General features: G+C 37.9%; 1 protein-coding gene across 1 annotated transcript in view; it reads right to left on the minus strand.

The window, feature by feature from the left end:
• The window catches only part of ELP4 (elongator acetyltransferase complex subunit 4), a gene marked incomplete at its 5' end in the record, with an annotated part of 151,929 nt that extends 140,340 nt beyond the window's left edge, over positions 1 to 11,589 (minus strand). Inside the window, 2 exons of the mRNA XM_084263590.1 lie at positions 5,375 to 5,410; positions 11,418 to 11,589. Of these exons, the coding sequence (XP_084119716.1) occupies positions 5,375 to 5,410; positions 11,418 to 11,589 (208 nt within the window). The remainder of the gene's footprint in view (positions 1 to 5,374; positions 5,411 to 11,417) is intronic.
• Positions 11,590 to 24,060: the final 12,471 nt, after the last annotated feature.

Here is a 24,060-nt window from a genome sequence, read left to right on the forward strand (position 1 = left end):
TTCATACTGAACAAGCTGTTTTGATAGTCTCTAAACTTCATTTCACAGAGTTGGAATGCTCCTTTTACTACTTCTTATAAATCCAGTACAGTAAGATCTTTTGAAATTAAAGCCCCAGTTACATCCAAAACATTCTTGCTCTATGAACACAGGAAGTTTCAAGTTCCTCTAGCAACGAGGATCTCTCATAACTACCGTGTGCCTCAACTCTCTAATTCTCAGATAAATAGAAGGTATTATAGAATTAAGCTAACTGAAAATCATGATGTACTTTATTATAAATTAAGTTTTAAAAAATTGTGCACCTATATTTCAAACAATGTTTTACAGTCTTATCAAGTAACCTATGCCATTACTGTATCTTCAGAACACAACAGTTAAAATAAATATTTTAATACCCTGAATCACTATTATTTGGTTAAATTAACCAAGATAATGTGTCAAATAATGAAGATGAGCATTTAATTTGCAAAGAGAGCTAAGCTAAAAGTAATGCAATTTATTCTTGCCTTAGAGAATGTTAAAGGAAGGGGGAAGAATTTAACCTTTTTATAACACTTGGAGTACAACACAGAAAGATCTTCCTAGGAGGTTTATCACTGACAGCTTCAATCCTGTGTAATATTAAGCTTGCCTAGACTAATCTCATGACAGAATTTTTTTGTATACTGACAGACTATTCTAACAATGCATTCTAACAATGCACCAACTTTAAAAATTAGTCTAAAAATTTTTAGATTAATGAGTCACGAATAAATATAGCTCTTACTTTAAGACTTTTTGCATATAATTACATGTTTCAAAATAATATATGGTAAGTCTTATTTGGGAAAAAAGTTAAGCTTTCAAAACTAGAGGAGAGATTCTCCTTCATATTTCTGTGAAGCTAAGTTTAATATCAAATCACAAATAAACTCCACCAACATAGGGGAGAAGTAAATTAAAACCCACCACTGAGTATTGCCAGTGAGTATTCAGACAAGGGGAAAAAACCTCAGGTAAAAATCCTATCATTTTCAAATCATTGAGTCTTGTAATCTCATTAGAACGCAAAGCTCACTGCCCTTGTATTCGCTTCATCTGGTGCCATTAAGGTCAGGTCAAATGGATAGCTAACCTTACACTCAACAGTAGCCAAAAGCAGATATTTTAGGAAGAGGTAATAAGAACTGAACAAGCAAATGTGATGCTTCACCTAAGCACCTGCTCAGTCTCCCACCATTTGTAGCACAAAGACTTGGTATCCACTAACCTAGCAATACAAATGGTTTTCTCTCCTACCAAGCTGCCCAGTTTCCCAGTGAGACCGTGACTTTTTTGTACATCTACAACACCCTATGATGAAGTATTCCACCACTTAACTGCATACTTTCTGAAGAGCAACTTTCTTTTGTTTAGCAGCAGTTTTCCAGTAGTAGGTTCATTTGATGCCACCCCGTTAACTACTGAAAGGGGCAGTGAATACTGTAATGGGAAGACAAAAGTCATATAGAGTCATAATCATAGAATCATGGAATATAAGGAGTTGGAAGGACCCACAAGGATCACTGAATCCAACTCCCAAGTCCTAATACCTGATCTGTGTGAAACAGGTTCTAACATTTTCCATAGCAAGATAGCAGCTCTTCCCAAACTGAGAAAAGCAAGATCTTCATTGAAAAGTGTAAGAGAGAAAACCTCTATCACTCATACTGAATTCACAGAAATTCAGGTGAAATTTCATGAGAAAATTAAGCTTGATGGGTACTTTCTGCCTTATCAAAAGGACATCTACTTCCTTTCCAAGTCCTCACTGTGCAGTCCTTCTTTCCCTTGAGCTGGCTCTGGTACTCATCTCACATGTTATTGAGCCGATTCAGGTCAGTAAGCAGATAGAAAAGTCTCCATTCTTTCAATGGGTGAGTTCCCTGTCAACCTGGGAAAGGCAAGAGTTGAAAAGCACTAGTGCCAACTCAAGAAGCAAGACTGCACAGCCAAAAATGGGGAGAAGGATTTGGACAACTACTTTCAGCAACAGCAAACTGCTGTTGTCAATTCAGTTTTCTCAAAAAAACCCTGAACTTAAATGGTGGCTACTACACCAGCATATGTCACATCAGTTATTTTTTTTCTGGTAGGCAGCTATTCAAATTACCTAATCTGCACCACAACATACACTAATGTATACCCTTCCTGTAAAAACCAGGATTTTCTAAGAGTCAGAGAGACAGCAACACCGGTCTCTAGTGATGGATAAAATGTAGAAATAAAAACTAGCATTGAAAGTAAACAAGGCAAAATAAGAGCTATTACCTTGCTCACCAGCAAACAGAAAATGCTGCTCTAGTGCAGGTTCACATGAGCACTATACCAATGAAAGGTAACAAGATAGAATGCAAATAGTGGCTAAAACAGATTTCAGATAACCTAATCTCACTGTTAGCTTCTTCTGTGTTAAGTCCAATTCAAAATATAACAACAATTCAAAATATAACAACAATTCAAAATATGTAACCAAAATTCTAGATACAAATGCAGTCTCCCAAGTGATGGCAGTCACTCCACAGTCAAAGTAAACACAGAAAAAATGTTGAAATCATACTGTTTTCATTCCTTTCAGAAAATGACTTAAAATTATTCATTAAATTTTTCTTGATGCTGAAAAGCCACACTCAGAACAGCTGCTAGCTTACTGGTGCCTATCACTAGAGACATTATGTTTTTGTCTTTGCATAAATTTCATGCCAGTGAATTCTAAATAATATTACTAGAAATACTTTCAAGAGATCAGGATACTAAACTTCTTGGAAGTAAAAAGCCTACCTGAGAACACCAAAAAGGATATAATGGGAAGGATGCAATGGCAATCTTTTAAGTTATGAGGCTAGTTTGCATTATAGACACCAAGACTACATATTAGAAATGATGAGTATGTTCCTAGTTTTGATTATGAGAATGCCATTTGAAATAGTGTCAGAACCATTACTGAAGTGAAGATAACTGGCATGCCCTGCCTCTCCTCTATCCATTGACTGGTACAATTATTGAATTCAACAATTCAAAGCTAATTGAACATATACTAGTTGCTACTTATATCCTTGTACTGGGTTTGCATGGCAAGGTTTTGGTAGTGGAGGGAGCTACAGGGGTGGCTTCTGTGTGAAGCTGCTAGAAGCTTCCCCCATGTCTGATAGAGCCAATGACAGCTGGCCACAAGAGGGATCTGCTGCTGGCCAAGGCCAAGTCCGCCAGTCACCGTGGAAGTGCCTCTGGCATAGTATATTTAAAAAGAGGAAAAACCTGCTGCATAACAGCATCCAGGAGAGAGGAACAACTTTGTAGATACCAAGTTCAGTGAAAAGGAGGAGGAGGCGGCTTGCAATTCAGCAACTTCTCCAACAGCATTCAAAACCAGAAACTATTTGTATTTTCTAATCTTGCAATTCTTTCTTTCCTTCACTGTCCTCATAAGCACTAATGGTCCTAACACTTCATCAGCAAGCTCTTAAAACACTCTGTAGGCTCAATCTATTTGAAACCACTCAAATCATGTAATGTATACTAGTCTGCTTTTTCCCTAGACAAACGACTCACTGTTTTCAGTTGTTATAGCAATGAGATTTCTGAGCTTCTTCTGGGTAAAGATCAGTACAAAATTTAAAAAAAAATTCTCCTTTCTCTATGACTAGCTTTTCCTTTTTGTCAAGTAACCAACCAGCCTTCCTCTTGTGCTTCTTAATTATCAAGGTACTTAAGAAAAACTTGTATTAGCCTTGGTAATTCCTGCTAGTTGTATCTTAATCTGTACCTGAGGTTTTCAGATTTTGTCTCTACACTCCCATTTTACAATTGTACACTGATGCTTAACAAAGTGCAACACATTCAAAAGCTCAGGAGTTAGCCAAAATTGTGAACTTCCAATCTTGCACAATAAGAAAATGGCCTTTTTATCTGTAATAACATCTTTTTTACTTTTATCTTCCAGATTTTACCTACCAATTTAAAATCTATTGACAGTTGTCTTCCTGCAATCCACTGTTTGAACTTAAAACAATACATTCATTTTAAAGCCTTTTACACAGGATTTTGGCACTTAATATGTAGGCACTCAGACATTGTGCGTGGTATCTCAAATAACTTTGCAATGTGATATATGTTATCATCACTCCTACAAATAAGGAAATTGAGGTATTTTACCTCTTCAGTGGGAGAAAATAATCACACAATTTTCTAGACTCCAACAGTTCAGAGAAATTGCAGTGATTGGAAAGCTAAGAGCTAGATCTGTTGTCCTTTGGTTCTTAGTTCTCTATTCCAGAAACTTGGTAACAACACATAGTACTTAAATTGCTATACTATTTAACACGTTAATACAGATTACAAATGCAGATGTCTTCGACCTTTCAGGTTTTTTCCTACAACATTTGTTCTTTTTGCTAGGACAGTAACAAGCTTGAAGGGTTCTCATAAAAAACATTAATCCAATAGACATTGTTAAATAAAGAAACCCAAAAGTATTTCTATCACCGTTCAGGCCTTGCATAATTTTGAAATAGCTCTGTATCCTTAAAAGCCTGAGATTAATGAACTGATGTAACTAATCAGATGGTATCTCCTTAAATTTTTCTTCTGCAATAACAATTGTTTTTTCTTATATGCTGAAACTTTATGCACTTCCAAGACTAAGTTGTAAGAAGTTAGTCTTCTCTCACAATTGTAGTTTTGATTGCTATGCTTAAACTGAGGGGCCTGAGAAATGTTCCTTGGCCCTAAGTACAGGACATACCCTGGCGATATCAAGACAAAATGTATGTGTACAACAGTCCTCTTTCCCTTTACTACACTTCAAATAGAAAGGAAAGCTGGACATCTCAGCTGCAATAGAGACATGGTACCAGACAGCTTCAATGCAGTCTGAAAAGGTTACAACAGAATGCCTTTGCAATCATCTCAGCGTGCCTCATCCACATCCTGACAGAAAGCAGGCTTCCATCAGATTTCTCTTAGCTGATTCTGACAATCAAAAGATTAAAAGATTTGGTATTTTACATCTTCCTCATAATGCCAAGTTTAAAAATAACCCTTTGTGATGATAAACAGGAAATCAAGCAGTTTAGAAAATCCCAAATAATTTGAAAACTTTGAAAAGGTATGAAATTTGGTAAATGCTCTGCTTTTGAACAGAATTCTGCAGTACTCTTCATGGGGGCTCAACCTGTCTAAGTGTAAGGTTCTGATCCCTCCAGTAATTCTTGAAATAGATAATAGTCTCTGAACACTATCCAAAGTGAAAGGGTCTGCTTCTTAAACAATGAAAAGGCAAGTTATTTGATAAATTAAACCAAGCAAAACACATCAGAATATGCCTTTAAGTATCTACATATTCTATACTAACCAATAAGAAGAAGGGTTCCAACAGCTATGCCTCCACCTGGAAACAAAACAAAATGAAGAATAAAGTAAGACTACACTTTAATACTATGTTAGAGAACAATTAAGTTTTCTTAGTTTATAAGTCAAAGAAAGGTGATAACGGGGAATTTAAAAATATAAAAGTGAACAACATTTTAATTACCTTTGCAATACTTCCTACAATTCCCTATTATGAAATAATTACACATTACATGTAATTATATATTACACATTACAATTACTTTCACAATATACTGTACTATCATCATTGTGGTAAAAAGATCCTGCAGAGCTCTACACAACTATGCTCAAGTACTACATAATGATGTATGCTCTGAGCCAGCGAATTTTTACTTGCATGACTCAAGTGAGTAAACATTCTTCAAATTAAATCTGTATTAATCACTATCGAGTGATATTCCTTTGTACCAAGGACTGTATGTACAGTGACCTACCAAAAGGCTAGCAAATTCCCACCTAAGTCACTGGGTCCTAGCTCCATTGTTTTTGATCTTACTACTGAAACAGACATGACAGTAAGACAGGTAGGATTTCAGCCAAGGAAACCTGGATTGACATAAACCTGAACTGATCATAAACATCATAACAGACATCTGAAAAAAATTACCATTCAAGTCTTTTATGGTATGTCTTGGACAGAAAAACAACTCCATGAATACAGTTAATTGAACTATTTGTAAAAAAATAAAAATATATTTTGACAGATTTATACTTGGCCACTATTACTTTTCTTTTTGCTTAAACAATTACAATCAATGGTTATGTTCCAATCACAGATGACTGAATGAATAATAGACAGAATAGAATACTCCCAATATGCTTTGATACATGAATTCTTACCCTATTGATCTCAACAGTGTGGAGGACCAGGAAAAAATAATCTATGAACTAAAGAATCCTGGCTACTTTATTTCCACCCTGAAGAGACAGCAAGCATAATTAACTAACAATTGGTGAAATAGTTGTCCCGAGCAGGAATTTTTACAAAGGTGGTGAAAGATTTAAGATTTTATTTCAGGTGAAGAGTAAACTGGCTTATAATCTGAATTTCAAAACTGAAAATAGTGTACTAACTTGAAATCAGACTAGAAATATTTGGTTGAACATATACAACTGTGGCAGGAAAGCTCAAACTTCCTAGAAGTGTTCAGATGGCCATGTGTTGCTAGCCTATTGCAGTGGTTTGCATGGAGGGAACAGCAGTATGTCTTCTACAGTTGCATATTTCTTTAAAAGCAAGTTAGGAGCAAACTGAGCCACATCAGCACAATATCCAAACCTCTTCATAAAACAAGTCAAGCCTTGAATGCATAGATGGAATCTAGTGAACAGGATAATTCAGCCAATCAATTTAAACACTCATTAAACTTCATTTGAAATAGATTCTGGCTCCTTTCACTCCGCTGGTGGCAATACAAGTCTCTCTAGCACCTGTAACATGGATACTCAGAAGGAAGAGAAAAAAGCAAATTTCTCTTCCATAGGCCAAAAAGTGCTAATATGGTTGCATAATAACACCTGAATTAAAACCACAACAGAATCACCTTGTCATCCTGTCATGATGTACCACAATCTAGCAGTACATCACAGTCCAAATGTTTAGTCAGCTACAAATTTCCTAGTAAAATTTCAAGGCATCACAATTTTTTAAGCCATGCACCTGAGTCAAGATGTACAAATGCCTCAATATTTACAGCAAGCTTATCAGGCAATCAAGCATTTCCAAGATATGTTTAAAAACCCAACTGTAAGTACCGTTTATTGGAATGTTAGAATCACTCATGAAATCTCCATGTTCTAATCCACCATTTTTTGTTGCATTTTATTTGTTCAGGACATAAATGCCAATGAATCTGAGATGTACTATGGTGGAAAGGAGCAAAAAACCCCAAAAGCAGAAATCATACAGATGGTTGAAACAAAGTATGCTTCCAATATGCACTGCATTCAATTGTTCAAGGAGACTAAACACACGAGTTACTAAAAACAGTTGTTTGAACTAGCACATGTTCTATGCAGCACATAGAAAAAACTCAACACCTCATAATTATGTGATTTTACCAAATACTAGCTTGACATAGCAAATATGAGTAAGGCATTACCTCATGGCAATAAGGACTTAAAATCTTGGTTATAAAAAGCTCACCTGTGGCCACCACACAATTCTGTCTTCTGCTTTTAAATTGCTCGCACAAGACAGAATTCAAATTCCTCAGAAGATGTATTTTCAGATGATCTGTCCCTACAAACCAGACTTGTAACATATGTGCACACACCCTGATTCCTAAAGGCAAACTTGGGTGAGAGCACTGGCTTTACGTTATCAGATGCAGTGAAGAGTTTGAACAAGTGTATTCTATTAGATGGAATGTAAAACTGTTGCAGTTACCATGGTTACATATTCATATTACAATGAGCAACAATAATAGTAAATTAAGAAAAAAAAAAAGACAACAGGAAAAAGTGGCAGGAATGCTGATAGAATCAAAAGGAAGAGGTAGAATCTTCAAGTTTCCTAAGAAAACTGTTGTGAACTTGTAATTCTTTCTAATTTTGCTATTCTATTTTTTCCATACCAGTATCTAAAGCAGTAGTATTTATAAACAACTAAGTGAGACCTACAACTATCCACACTGCTACCTGCAGTAATAAGAGTTAAGATCTTATGGACAGAAACACAATAAACTTTGCAAGTTGAAGTGTCCCCATTGTATCAAAAGTGTAATTGTGACTCTTTTTCAAGCAGCTTGAAACAAAATATTCAGTACCAAGCATTTGATGGCTGCCTCATGCTAGAGTTCACAGCTCATTAGAGGTAACTGCTTCGCACAAATCAAGCATATATGGTCTACAAAAGTTTAAAGTAAACTTGAATATAAAGCCTGGAGATGTAATGAGGCCTTAATGGCAACACAGCATTTGAAATCCAGCACTTATCTACCACTTCTTTTTGAAAGGCAATTATTAGAAGAGCTAGCCATCAACAATAATGTAACAATCAGCCAGTAGCTGTAGGGCAGAAGAAATTCCTCCATGTATCCTAAGCCTTTTCCTCTCTTCAAATGTTTCTAATTTAATTTCCAGCCCCTTTTCAGTGGTCTGTGGAGACAGGACAAGGGGCAATGGCTGCAAGTTGGAGCTCAGGAAGTTCCGCACCAACATGCAGAAAAACTTTTTCCCAGTGAGGGTGACAGAGCCCTGGGACAGGCTGCCCAGGGAGGTGGTGGAGTCTCCTTCTCTGGAGATATTCCAGATCCGTCTGGACGCCTATCTGAGTGATATGTCCTAGGGAGCTGCTTTGGCAGGGTGGTTGGACCTGATGATCTCTCGAGGTCCCTTCCAGCCCCTACAATTCTATGATTCTAATTAGACCTATGTCTGATAACACCATTATATTTATATTATTATACTTATATTTACTAATAAGCCTGGCAAATACTACTGCTGTATCTGGTTTTCAGCTTCTGGACATGGCAAACTTAAATCCAAGCCCAAAGTGGGAGAACTAGAAGACTGCCTTGCCTGGTGGCTGTTTAAAAAATATGCCTATATTGTGGTACAAGATTAAATGGAAATAATTGTCACAGCACAGAATGAAACGAAGTATTTTGTACAAGTATTTAACTGCTAGTGGGCAAGATGAAAGAAAAAAGTAACAGTGTTCTTTGAGAAACACATAATATTCTGCAAAGCATTTATGAAGCATTTTCTCACACACAAAGGACGTGAAGGAGACCAAGTGCAATACTTCTATAGTCAATAGCATAGTGCACTGCAACAGAGGCTTGGACAGTTGCTTAAGGGATGTGACCACTGGTTTACTCAGCACTTCTTAGATCACATCTGGAATACAATATCCAGTTTTGGGCCCCTCAGCTCAAGAAAAAAGTAAAGATAACCTTAGCTGACTCCAGTGGAGGGGAATCAAGATGGGGCAAAGGAGTCCCTAAAGGAACTGGGCTGGTTTAACCTGGAGAAGAGAGCAAGACCAAATAGCAGCCTGCTGGTACCTAAGAGAAGCCACTAAGAATTCAGTTGAGCTCTTTGCTGAGGTATGCAGCAGAAGGACAAGAAACAACAGGCATAAACTCAAACAGGAAAACTTCCAAGTGGCTATAAGGAAAAAGAAAATTCCCTGCAAAGGTAATTAAGCACTGGGCCAGGTTGTCCAGAGAGTGGTGAAATCTTCGCCATAGCAGATTTTTCAAGACTCAACTGGACAAAGCCCTGAGCAACCAACTCTGAATTCAGTGCTGAGTCTGCTTTAAAGTTGCAGTTGACAAATTCCTGAAGTCCCTTCCCAGTCTCCAGAATCAATGATTCTGTTCAGGTCCACCTAGCTGGGCAGTCTGTCTTCAACAAGCCCTAATTCTTGGTATCAATGGAAATTTTATTACAGGACACATTTGGTATGAGTATTCCCTGGCCTACTCACTCAGCTTCCAGAAAACTGTGATTTAAGGGCTAGGAGGCTATCAAATAGAGTTTTCTACTGTTTCAAAGATTTGATTACTAAAAAAACATCTTATAAGTATTTTCAAAAGTTGCTATCCCTAAGGTTGAGGAATTTTCCTGATATTCAAGTGTAAAACTTAAGGTCGGGAAAAGACAAGGTCACGGTGCGTCAGAAGAGATCGCAGGTTTACTGGAAGAAGTGTTCCCAGTTTCCATCAACAAACCACTAGTTATGTTAGCGTGTGCCTGGATATTTAGGAGACTGCCACTAATGGGAGCTGTCTCCATTTTCTGGCCCATGCTGTGCAAAATGCACCATTTCTAAAAGGGAATATGAAAAACTGGAATATTCAATGCAAATGTTATACTTATGCAATTAAAGGGTTTCACAAATTACACTCACTTAATGGAATATGTCTCTCTCAAGGAGAAAGAGCTTTCTCCACAAGGATGGCAATCCCAGAGCACAATGCAAGTTTTCCCTACCAAACACATACCCACACACATAAGATACGTAAGTGTGATTCTCCTTAAGATACACAGGCTGCAAAACCTTTGATAGAAAATGGTTACGACTTTTATATTTATCATTGCACATACGGAATATCCTTAGAAAGAAAAGTGGTAATTTGCCACATTGCACATACTCCTCCAAGGATGAATGAACAAAGCTAAAGTCAAGCCTTCCTCACCTAAAAGTAGTTCCATCTACATACAACGAAGATGTATTGCAACTGGGCAAGCAGTTGGTAAAGGGATCATACAGTTCTTGTGCATACAGATAAAACCCACGTAGTTCATATTGTTAAATGAATTAGTTCTCAATCCAAGCAAATGGTGCTAGCTCATGCTACAGATTTTACCATCGCAATGATGGTCAGTTCATGAAACTATGTGGCATCCTGACACTGACAGTAGGCAAAAGCAGATTCACAGACAGTAACAACAGTGTCACACTAGTGTAACTTAGCTAAATGGGACATTTATAGTGATGCAGCAGTCGTGACCAAGACAGAAAAGGCACACCAAAATCCAGTCTTATGGTCAAAACACATCCTAAAAATTGCCATACTCAAGAACCAGATCTACCCCACATTCAACTATGAATCAATTCAGCAAACATGTTTTACAAACCAAAAACTTCAGACCCCTTACTATGAAATAAAACAGAGGTGCAATATCAGGTCAATGTACAGAGTAGCTTTCCAAGCTAGAAAGGTAGCTCAAACCGATTTAAACGGACGGCAAACGGCAATCCTCTCGGCAAGCAGAGCGCCAAGCAGGCGCAGCACCTGCATGTACCGCACTGCCCACTCCTCCTCATACGGAGGGTTCAGGCGGGAAACAGATCCCGCTTTGCCCCTTCCTCTTTCCCCCCCACATCCTCCCCCCCCAATCCCGGGTGCTGTGCGGAGGAAGAAAGAGCCTGCGGGTAGAATAGCTGGGGGGTTATGGAAGGCAAATGACAGGCAGGGCCTGGCAGAGGAGAGGGCCGTCGGGTGAAGGGAGGGGGGGCAGCAGCCGGGTCCCAGGTCCCGCTCCCCACCAACCTAGCACACTGTCCAGGGAGGGGAGCCCGCTGGAGAGCAGCAGCTGCCCGTGCCGAACGGAAGGCCGAGTGCCCGCGACAGCGGCCAGGCGGCTACCGGCCGCGGCCTTCCGCTGGAAGCTGGTAGCCCCACAGCCCCGTGCCGCCCCGCCAGCCGCCGGGACCGCCGCCATCTCAGCTGCCAGTCCGTTGACAGGAGCGAAGGGATGCCGGGAAGAATCAAACCCTTTCTTCTCCACCAATGGAAGAGCAGCTTGGGAAACACACTATCCAATGGGAGACCGCGTTGTTGGCACGTCCCGGGCTAAAGGGGCGGGGAAGGGAGAGGGCGCCCGGTAGTGAGCAGACAGGTGAGTGTGTCGGCGCTGGGCTGGAGGGCTGTCTTGGTGGGGGTCCTGGAGCTCCGACCGGGGCTGAAGGGGGCCGGTAGCGGGACGCGGAGTCCGCGTCTCGTCCCGCTCTGGGTGCGGGGCCGGCGTGGGGAGGTGGGGGTAGTGTGGTGGGAGTGTGGTGCCGGCGGCTCGGCCTCGCCGGCCGTGTTGCGGCAGAGGAGCCCGCTTTCTGCTCCTCGGGGGCGTGTGGGATGCTTGCGGTGTCAGGGAGGCTCGGAGCAGAGCGTGTCCTGAAGGGAGAGGCTCACCTGGCCTGTGCGCCCCTGAGGGACCTCGTCAGGCTTTGTACTGCACCGCTGGTATCCTTCCCTTCACTAAATGGGATTTTTAATGTGCGAGCCTGGACGTGAATAGGAAGGAAAAAGTCTCTGTAAAGCGTTATTTTACGTTTTTTTTTTTTTTCCTCACGATAACGAAGTAATGGTATGTAATACATCGGTATGCTTGGAGTCTCTCTCTTGTTTGTAAATACCCAGCTATCTGTAATAAATGTGTGATTGAACACCTCTCACTTGGAAGCAGTATTTCACGTCAACGTGATGGTTCTGGAGCATGTCATAAGCCAAGAGCTATAGTGGAAACGGTTGCTTTAGGTCAGAAATGTAATTTCTGTGTTTCATTAGCAGTGATTGTTAAATCATTTGCTAGTACCATAGCAAATTATTTGGTATATTGCTGAGGACTAGCATGTCTCTTGTTATTGGCAATTTATAGGTAGTAGCCTGTGGTCTTCTACATGGCAGCAAATAACTGCCCTGAACTGAGTGTGTGCAAAAAAAAAAAAAAATAATTGCTGACATACCCAAATTCAATATTTCATTTTCTGTTCTTGTTTTATGTGTTAAAAATAAATAAAAATGCTTTTTATTGTAATGAAAAAATTTTGGTATGCTTGCTTTGTAAGCCACCACTTCATAGTACTCTTGAGTTAAGAGAAACTCCTATCAGTGTATCGTAGAGCCATTGTCACAAGTACTTCTGTATTTGTTTTTAATCTTTTAGTGTTTGAGATGCATCAAAAGCTTCTGGAAGACCTTTTCACATCGAAGGATATACTAATGAGGCCCTAATGTTACAATTCCCCAGTTTTTTTTTTCTTCCCCCCCCCCACACATACACACTTTGAGCTCAGGTTCTGAAAGCATTCTGTATTTGGGAGTACTTATGCTCTGGTCCTACCACTTCAAGAATTTATTGAAAGAAGTGCAGGATTTGGAACTCTCAAGACCTTCTGAGCTGATCTAATAGGTCAGTGTTGTGAAAGGAGGAAGTCTCATTTCCTTTTCCTCCTCTGCTTCCAGTCCAACAAACTTTGGTGCTTGTCAGGTCCTTTCTTGAGCTGATCCAGCTCACTAATCTGATTTGGAACTATTGACTTCATTTCTAGGTTAATTTTGTGTTATTGCAGGGTTGATGCAATAAAGAAAAGGGGCATGGTAGGGAGTAGGCAAATCAACCTTTCCACCTTTTGCTGACTAAACTGTTAGTTCACCTTGCCCTGTAAATCTTGCAGTTATTTTAGTTTCATGTATTTTTTTAAAATTACATTTGTGTTATAAATGTGATTTGCATCCTTTATAGTGAAACAGTCTTTTAATCTCATAAGATAGTGTTTCAGAAGTTCCAGAAACACATGCAGAACTAAATTTTAAGTGTAAGAACTGAACTTGAAAAAGTATTGCAGTAGTTCTGTTCATGAAGTTAATTTTCCTCTGTCACATTTTAAGATATGTACATTTAAAGTTCTAGTGTTTTAGGAATCAGGTGGAAATAAGCTTTTTCAAACGTTTTAATTAAAAACTAAGTAGCTGTTTGACACAGCTTTACAAGTGACTGTTTGCTTGTAAAAAGGTCACTTACCTTGTGCTTGTATGGAATTTATTTAAGTAAATGATGTTTCAGGAATAATGGCTTTTTCACTCACTTTCAGTGATACTTAAGTTTTGCTTATGGTCACGTGTCCACTTTCTAAATGAGTTTCCAGCCAGACCTGGCTCTGTGACAGATGAAAAATTTCAGCAGTATTTCTAACTCTAGACACTAGTATATATCCACCCACGTCTTCAAATGCACATTAGTAGGTAGATAAGCCCAGTAATTCCTACTCTAGGGATGGAATTGAAATGCATTGTAACTAAAGAACACAGAGATGATTACAAGTTATCAGGAGGTGTCTTAGCGCCTCTTTTCTTGTCAGCTCAGCTATGTAACTTACTGTGCCTATACTCAGCTCATTGAAATAAAGAAGTTTAAACTGTTGTGTCTAGATCAGGATGCCTTAGACTGTAATCAGCTTTCTCAAAGCTGCTATATTATGGTCTAGACCTGATTGAATATATATGTCAGTTTTAACTGCAAATCCTAACTCTGGTTTTAAGAAATCAAGCTCTCCATTTTCCATTTCTTACTAACTTTCTGATACAATTCAAGTACTTGCCTATGCCAATGGATTAAGAGGATTTTGGGGAGAGTTTCCTAAGGAAAGAATAGAGGAAACAGGTATGCTTGGAATTTGATCTGCAAGTGTATCTGTCATTTCAAAAGCTGTAGCCTATGAATTTGGTGGAGTCCCCAGAATATCAGCACTTTAAGTCTGCTCTAGGTATTTTGTGCTTGCTATGAGGAAATGCGCCTGCTGTGGCTGTCGCTGCCTCTTTGTTTACTGCATGCAGCCTACATGGGTTGCAGATGTAAACTCTTAGGACCTTGTGTTAATGCAAGCTGAGGCTGTATTGTTTGAACAGTGTCTCTCAACAAGATGTTTTTGATGCACATGTTTTGTTTTCTTTGATTTCAAATAAATGTTTTTTGCTCTGCTTTAATAGTGCCTTCTAAGATTCAGTATATGCTCTTGTCTTTCCATGACAATGAGCAAAATGCTGTGCTTTATGGTATAAAACACATCAGGGCATTCTGTTTCAAAGCCATATGTCTGCCTGACCAATTTTCAGTAATATTTTTCTGTTGGGTTTACGGGATAGAGAACTGGAAAACTGCATCCTAGTGGCAGTTCTAACACATAATCTTCTTAGCCTTTGCTGTTACATCGCCAAGCTGCCTCCCTCCTCAGTTCTGGAATGTGATGGTATTAGACTGTACTGATTAAAGTTTTATAGTCACCAAATCAGATTAGCTCTTGAGTCACCTGACTAGGTAGGGTTTGCAGTCATGTGATCCAGTGCCCTGCTGAGCTCCTGCTGGGAGCTGAAACAAGGTAGTTTGCTTTTGAGATGTTCTTAAGTATCTAACAGCATGGGTCATGGATTATGGCTGCAAAGAAGATGGCTTCATTTTCCTGATCTTTGAACTAGCTCGAATGGGATAAATTTGAAAGTGCAGGATCTTCAGGCCATGAGCCGACAACTGGAAAGAATGTTTAATCCTGGAAGTTCTGACACTGAAAGACCTGAAGTTTTTTCAGTATAAAAAAGCTTAAAGACTCCTTATTCAAAATGTGAGGGTTAGGGGGAGGGTTTATGACATACCAGTTGTATGATATTATATGAAACTTGGTATGATTTTCTTCAGATTTTCTTACCTAAATGAATCCCTGTGTGTATACAGAACAGCAGTAAAAATCTGAACCTGTGTGAAATTTAGGCAGTTTTTCAAAAATAAATAATTTGGGAGGCGTGAGTTAGAGGTATGTGCTGAAAACAATGGTTTAATCAAAAAAGTAACGGTTAAGATGATAAAAATGTCTATTACTGAATCCTGAAGAACCAGGAATATCGTAAAGGAGTTGTATGTTGAATGTACTTACAAGACTAATCTAAATGGCATTTATTTCATAGAGGTTATTTTCCTTCTTTTTATCATAAGAGGGATTATCTTTTTTTAAAAAATCCAATAATTTATAAGAAAGCAAGGGGGGAAACCGAACAACCCAAAAACTAGAAAAGGACTATTATTTGATATTTTGTAATGTTTACCATATTGGGCTTTATGTCCATGTAAAACTTCAGGATGAGAAACTAGAAATCAAGACATACTGATTCTGGCCTTTTCAGATGCTTAACATCCAGAAATCTATTTTGTATCAAATACAAATGGCTGCCCTCAAAGAATATAACACTTTGTCACTTCAGTAGGTGGGTGGAAGAGGTGAAGAGTAAACTTTGTTTCAACTGGAAAAACTTAATTTAAATTTGATGTTTTGAGTATTTGATTTTTGTCTTCCAATTTTATCTGGACATTTCATTAAATAGGCATTTTTAAAGCCAGGTGAATAATGTACCTATGATTGAAATTCAGTCATAGTTGCTCTAGCATTTTTCCTGATATGCTGGTATAACAAAGGTTAAGAATTGGCATGTTTTGGGTTTCAAAAAAAAGTTATGCTTTCTGCTAAGCTGTTAGTGCTCGTAGCCTTCAAAGGCATTATTCCAAATATTCAATTCCAAATGTTACTTCTATTACCAATCTACAGTATCAGCAGGTGCCGGAATACAGGCAATGTTTGCTCCTCAAATATATTGTAGGATTTCATGAGGTGCTCTTTTTTTTTTTTTGGATTTAGCTTGTTTGTGCATCATCTCTAATATTGTGAGACCTGAAACCTGTGAAATGCTTTAGCAAAGCCCTTAAATCTTTTCTGGCCATGGGCAGGCCTCAACTGGTCACTTCTAGAATCTCTTAGAATTGTAGCTCATAACTACTTGCTGGAATATTTTTAAGGTGTTTTCATAACAGAAAATTTTCCCTGTCTTACAATGTTAGCTAAAACAAAATAGTAATGTTTTCAACAAGAAATGCCGCTGCAGTAGGTTCTGAATTTAAAATGAAATAAAACCTGGGTCATAAGCGTTCTAGTTGCATAACCACACCTTTTTAACCTCTCTCCTACATAAAAGAAATGTTACCTATTCTTACGCCTACAAGTAACTTTTGACTACTGTACTGAAGTGTAGAACCTGTACTGCTGACACTGTTTTTTGGCCTAGCTTTCCACAGATGGCTCTGGCATCTGTTGAAGTAGTGACAGGCACACTAGGTGAGATTCAGAAAGTTCTTATTCTGGGCTAGAATGATAAACTGAAAGTTAAGTGAAAGTAAATCTTAAAATCTTGGTAACAGCCAAGATGGGAATCTTTGCCAGTGTGCTCACATGTAAGGATGTAACTTGTTGGTGAGTTCCACAAGCATGCAACGTCACCCTTCCAATGTATTGGCCAACAATGTATTCTTACAGTTGTGAAGTTGTAGATATGCCAGACATGTTAATGCTAGCTTGGTTACTCAGCCACTGCCAATGTGGAAGTACCTTCAGGTAGTGTAGTATCCTCTTAACAAGCATTTCCCCACCCCTTATTGCCCGTTCTGTCTTAGTTGCATATCTGATAACCCATGTTCTGGCTTTTCTCATAGTGCTGTTGGTCAGCAGCTTCCCAAAAGTATGTAACTCTCAGGTTCTACTAAGGACAGGATACCACAGAGTTGTAGGAACATTCAGATGTGTTTGATGGACTGACTTCAGTCTAGTTTTAGAGCATCATCACCATCCATAGCGGGGGATGAACCAAGATGTGCTGCCATAAATAATTCTGTAGAGCTGTGTAACCTTTTCTGAGCACTGATGGAGAAGTTTTACTTGCCTTTCAAAAGACATGACTGTTTTAAGAACTTGTTTGGAATGATAAACTAATTATGTCATAGAAGTCCAAAATGCCTCTTACTTTCATCTTCCTCTCAAGTAGGCAAGAATTAAAATTTAGATTTTTTTTTTTGTCCCCCAGAGTGAATTACAAAGTTAGGTAAACCATATTTAAATATGTAACTATGTAAATATCTAAATTTTCTGTAATACTGTGATGGGGGGGAATAGCATAAAACACTGAGTGTCTGGCTTTTTTAGTAGCCAAGCTGTGATTTAGCAAGCTTTCGTTATTCTTTATCTCTATGGATTCAGCTTTTTCCATCTCCTATACTAATTCCATATTAAAACGGCTGTATTTGTTGAAATCCTATTTCATGAGCATGTATCTAGGAGTGGGGCTACTTAAGAAGGCGAGCTTCCTTGTGCTTCTGTGCTTGCAAATCACCTTCGTGATTCTCAAGTTAATGTCTTCTCAAGCAAAGTTATTATTTACTCTCTAATGCATTTAAGTTTGTGTTGACTTGAGTTACTTTTTCTTAGCTTAGGTATCAGTACTTTGATGGTAGCTGGAAAAGTTTGGTTTCTTGTTGAAACCTTTATATTATATGAATTTCATAAGAATATGAAAAAAGTTTTGGTTATATATCATAGGTACTTGGGGTTGCTTGGCTGCTATCACTCCCCCCGTACTATTTTGCATGAGATTATGTATGCAAGATGAATAAAAATAAACTAATATTTAACATTGTAGAAACTGGAACATGCTGGGGGAAAGTATCGTCAAGGCCATAGAAGTAGTAATACTCTAACTGCTAACTGCAGAATAACACGGTACTGTATTGTAAGCGGGACAGACTTTGGTTGCAGGTTGTGATTGATAGGTTAGATGTGGGCTTCACTCATCGTTTCAAGGTCCTGTCTCGGTTTTGTGTGAAAATAACATCTATGTGCTATTTCATTGCAATAGAGGACTCCTGGAGGAGGTAATTTACTTGAATTTTTTAGTCTTCAGATGTGCATGTAGTTGATTCTAATATCTCTTCAGTTTCCATATTTTATTTCTGTGGATTAGCACTGTCTCTGCGTCCCGAGCAAAGGACGAAAGGCAACTGAGCTTCCTGAGAGAGCTTTTGGAGCTGCGTGTTTCCACTATTTCTTTTGATCAACCATGCTTCCATTGGTCCAAGCAGTGTGAAGCTGTGTCTGGTCTGGTCTTGATGTTCTTACATTATTGCCAAGCTGCAATGTTGTGGGTTTCTTAAAATAAAATTTTAAACGTTTCTGGCGCAAAAGACCTCAACTTCAGACACTAAATTGTAGGAAGATCATCTGTCTTCTCAGCATGTATGCAGTAACTCTGAAAGGAGCTGTATGACCACTCAGTTTCCCTTTTTAAAAGGCAGGGTATTAATGAAAGAGATGGTAAACCGAATTGGTAAACTTAAGTAATCAGATTTTACTTAATTTATTAAAAATTTTATTAAGAACTTAGAATTGCTTTCTTAAAAACTGTTTATCAGAGAGATGTGATGTTAGTGAAGTTATTAAATGATTCTCTTTACTTTTTTTCTGTTGTACGAGTACTTGTGTCATTGCTTGATATTTGGATTGGGGGTGGTTATCTGTAGCAAAAATAAGCCATAGAAGCCCATTTTGGGAATTATTTGGTATTATTGATATGCGTTTTGTGGGGCTGGAGTCTGCTCAGCATCTTGCGGGTACTCTGCACTTCAGCATATAACAATTTGCTAATTTTGAGAAAGGCACCTCTACTTATTTGATTCACTGAGTAGTTGGTTTTCTCATTTGTTATTGTCACTTGTATCATTTACTTTAAACTCTAAACTCTCAAATTAAATAATAGTTGATGCTGGCTTTTTATTTTAGTTCATGCATTTAAAACCTACAACTCAGATAAAAAGATAGCTTCGGAATAAATTCAGTATATTATTTATGAGTGGAGCAACACATTAGCATTGAGTTCACAATAGATCATATCGCTTTTATTCCATCTTACAAGCTTAGCAGCACAAACAGAATAATCAACATATTATTTGGCTGTCATCTGCTGAACAGAAACCAGAGATCACAAGGAGGTTTTCCCTAGCTGCAGTGATGGCCTTTTTGTTCCAAGCCCCCATCTGGGAGGGCCATGGTGTGTTATCATATGGAACGCGGGGTTTTCTGTAATCTGCTTAGCTGCACTGCAGTTTGAATCTTTATTCCATGTTTGTGTAATTTATAATTTTAATGAGACCACGGCTCTTGTGGGCTTTGAAATATATTAAAAGCTCTTTTGTGCATATGCTTTTGTTCTTGCTTAATAGGCTCAGTGTATTTAAAACTGATGAATTTTTATTCATGGATTTGGATGTCTGGGGATTAACTTAGACTGAATATCATTGCACTCATCTATTGATGTTTGGAACTTTTTTTAAATACTTGTATCTGTAAGTGGAGAAGAACTTACAGAACTTGTTTATACATCAACTAACTCAGAAATAGCTTATAAAATTGTACTGAACAATGAGAAAAAGCCCTGATTACAGTTCATTTTTACAGCATAGACTCATATGAAAAACTGTTCGCACTATGGAAAAATAAGTAGTTGAAGCTATGTACATGTGTGTATTTAGAACTTTGTAGCTAAGAAACAATTTGTGAAAGCTGTCAAATTTTTTTGTAGAATAATAGCAGTGACAAGCACTTGTTTTGCATTTTCTTCTGTTCAGGTAACTTGTAAATACTGAGCTCACTTCTGTGAGCTTTCTCCTGGTTTTTTTGCAGGGTATGCATAACATACTTCGTTGAGAGCTGATGCTCCTAACTGGGAAGTATCGATGAACATACAGAAGCATTCTTTGTTACTATTATATTTTCTGGTGGTGCTAAAACTGGTCTTGTGTTTTTCTTTTGTATTTTTCAAAGGTTTAATAATAGGTTTGATTTGTGTTAAGATCTCCTTCAGTGTGATTTCTGTGTTTATAAACCACTGTAGAGTACTCTTCAATGGTGGCATTCTAGTCTGAGATGAACACTGGGGATAAGATTAAGACACTTGTATTTCTAAACAGTCATGATGATGGTGCACATAAACGGGTTGCTTTGAGGAGACTACGGTTTGTTTTTTTGTTTGTGGTATTTATATTTGTCTTGGGTTTTAACCAGCAAATAATCCTTTTTGTAATGACAAATATTTTAAGTAAACAGCCTTTTCACTTGTTAGTGCATATGTGAATTAGTTACGCCTCAGTATTTTTTATAAATATGTATTATATTTAAGTAGTATTGCCAAAAAATACTTGCTGCTTTCTAGAAGGTGCATCAGCACTTGGAAGTCCAGAGGACATGTGAGCCATGAGCAACTTTAGTTTCTCTAATGTCCTAGATTTTAGGTGTCTCTGTGAAAATTGAACTTGTAACCCCTTTTAAAATTAATTTAAAATGTTTACACATGCATGTCTCAAGAAAGTTAACTTCATGAAATTTAAGATGTCACCTTTGTCACATAGACACAGTGTATTTCCGAGTCACCAGGGAAGTGATGTAGCTGTCTGCCAGAGCTTTGGCATTTGTTCTGAGTGTGACAGTGTTATAGGAAACTGAGTATTTCAGCATCTTTGAGGCTCAGATTTGCCATGTAACACCATGCCTTTGCTTGGCTACTTAGATTTTACATTCAGCAAACTTGTGTGTACAAAGCTGGAGAGGAAGATAGAAGCCTAAACCCTGGACTGTATCTGACCATTAATACAGCGTTTTATACAGGGTTGTGGGACTGTTAGGAGTTGCTTCCCAAAGGTAAACAGAACCAGTGAGAACTACTGGAAATCCGTTTTGAAAAAATCGCTTGTTCTTATGTAGGTAGTCTCTAGATGTTTAACACCTGAGGATTGCATTATGTGAATTTATGTTTATAGGATTGAGGTCCTTGTCAGTGTGAGATCAGTAGATGAAGGAGCACTCGATGGAGACAAACTGTCAGTGCCTGGTAGAGATAATGTGGAAAAATAATCTTCTCGTCCGTAATACTGCCAAGCCTTTTCAGATTCGCCAGGCTGAATCCAGTGTGTGTTCTTGAGAAAACCAACAGCTAGAAATGCAAATCAAGTTCTGCCTCACCCTTTTCATGGAAAGACCTTTTAAGAATTATTCCTTGTTTTGCTTTATGAATTTGGAATCCTTAGATTACTACGGGAAGAATTTTTCCCAACAAACATGCTATACACTCACTACTCTAGCATCTGTAACATGAATTTTATGTAGAAGTTTTAAAAGAATAGTTTAATACAAGTAACAGCTCAAACATAAGTAAATAACCTAGTCAGTGTGCAGTCTTAGTTTTGTTTTTTTTTATTTTTTAAAAAAGTAGTAATCTCAAAGTACCCTTTTTGAAAAGAGATTGTGCAAGTTATGGGATTAATTTGTGTGAAGAAAGGTGTCTGGTTAGAAGCAGAGAATGTTAGGAGTTCCTGTCAGCTAAAGAAAGACTGTTAAACTGTCACTAGATACTCAGTGAAAATTCAGAATTAGGAAGCAGTAAATGTGCTTGGAAATTTTCACTATAGAGAAAATTCTATTTGCTATCAAGTCCAATAATTTTTTCAGCCAGTTTCATTGGCTGCGACTTTGCTTTTCCTGTATTTAAATTTTTGGCACCATATGTTAAACTGTCTTACACAATGCCATTGGTTATCTTTAAATGATAAATCTGCTCATTGATTTCCTAATTTTATTATGTACACAGTTAATTGTAATCCAAGATTACAGCAAACAAGATGTTAATTTCTAGACAACCTATGTACATTTCCCTGAGAGTGTGATTGCTACAGAAGCAGAGCATACAAAGAGAATACCATTTGTGCTATCCTCACAGGAGCTGTCAATAAAAGATGTAATAGGGGATTTAGGAATCTGGAAATGGCCAACTAATTTATGTGAATCTATTTTATTTCAGCTAGAAAGACCAAGCTCTGTTTCGTCTGCACTGCATATTGCAGAGCACAGGCTGTCTATAGAAAACCAGGCGGCTGCATATGGATAGTCCCTTGATATCATTCACTTGCTGTGTAATCTTATTATGCAAAGTTCTAATCTTCACCTAGAATGAATGCCTCTGGGTCAGAATATAGTCATATCAGGGTTTTTGAGGTCATGTTTTGTGATCCTTAGCTTATTCTTCTAAGTAGGGCTGGGATTTAAAGAGTATTCCCCAGATACTAGCAGAGATAGATGGCAAAACCTGCTGCCTTTTTGGAAGACAAGACCAACATGAGGTCCCTGGTAGGATTAAACTTGATTTGTAGCTGTAGGATTTTTTAACAGATGTATTATTGGACAGGGAATAGGGGGCCACCAGCACAGCGAAATTGGATCACGATTGGCATTCTCAGGGAGTCCGCTGGCTGCTAAAACAGCAGCTGCATGTGGATTTGACTTCTTTCAGGTGAAGCGACTTCCAGTCATTTGGAAAGGATGGGATGAAAAGGAACCTTGGTGATAATTTTGATGTCTGCAAGATTTAGTACCAATGTAATGGGATTATCGGTAACACCTTCACTGCAGAAAAAGCCACCTGGCGCTATAACTGGCAGCAACTGACAACTAATCCTTTCCCATCTCTTGGATGTCATTCATGAGGCTCAAAGTGATTTCCACCCTGCTAGCTGTGATTAATTTTATAAACAAACAAACAAAAAAAAATCAAATGATGAAGGCATAGGCTATGTAAGAAGGGAACAGAAGATAATAGTAATTAGATTTTGCATTTTATTTGCTGCAGGGGATAAAACAGTTCTTGTAAAATAAACAAATTGCATTCTACATGATAAATATGGATGTGTAGCCTTTTTTAATCAATGTTTGGTATGAAAACACTGCCTACATCAGTAAAAAATTCTCAGCTATCTACTATATGGTAGTAAGTAGTACTTGGAAGTAATTACAACAGGTTCTGTGATAAGGATGTTTATACAACAGATCCATTAAGTTTTCAAGGGGCCTGTGACTTAAATAATTTGTTTATTGTGCTTAATGGTCTTATGCTGTATCTGGTGGAGTTGTCTGCTGACAGTACTTTGTATTAAAATTGTGTGATGTGGAACAATGTTCAGCTAATTACCTTCTTGTGTTCAACAATATGGTATTGTTTTAAAAATTTATTGCTAAATAGTTTTCTAAGAAAAAAATAATATTTTACTCATGCTTAAGATAGAGCAATTGTAAATATTCTGCGTGTTTGTTCTTTTTATAAAAAATAAACTAGGGTCCTATGGGTTTTTTGACTGGACTTACTTCTGTTACAACATTTCACTTAATTAGAAACTGTTACTTAAAACCACATGGAAACTTTAAGGATTGTAGTTATTCTTTGGAATGAACATTAGATGTCTAAAGACAGATCTTAATGTTAAAAACAACCCATCTGTTTCTCTGAAGCTCTCAGTTCAAACTGTGTACAATCCTGGTGGGTATAATAAGCCTTAACTTGAAATTAACTTTCCTGAGTTGTAATAAAAGGCCTTATACAAGAACTAAGAAGTTTTTCACCATTATCACGAGCATTTTATACGCCTGAGCATTTAAGAAAAATCCAGCTTGCCACATTTATCAACTAGGACTGGTGAAATAGTTTTGGGGGTTAAAATTTTATTTTA

This window comes from Gallinula chloropus (genome assembly GCF_964237585.1).
Source record: "Gallinula chloropus genome assembly, chromosome: 4".
NCBI lineage: Eukaryota > Metazoa > Chordata > Aves > Gruiformes > Rallidae > Gallinula > Gallinula chloropus.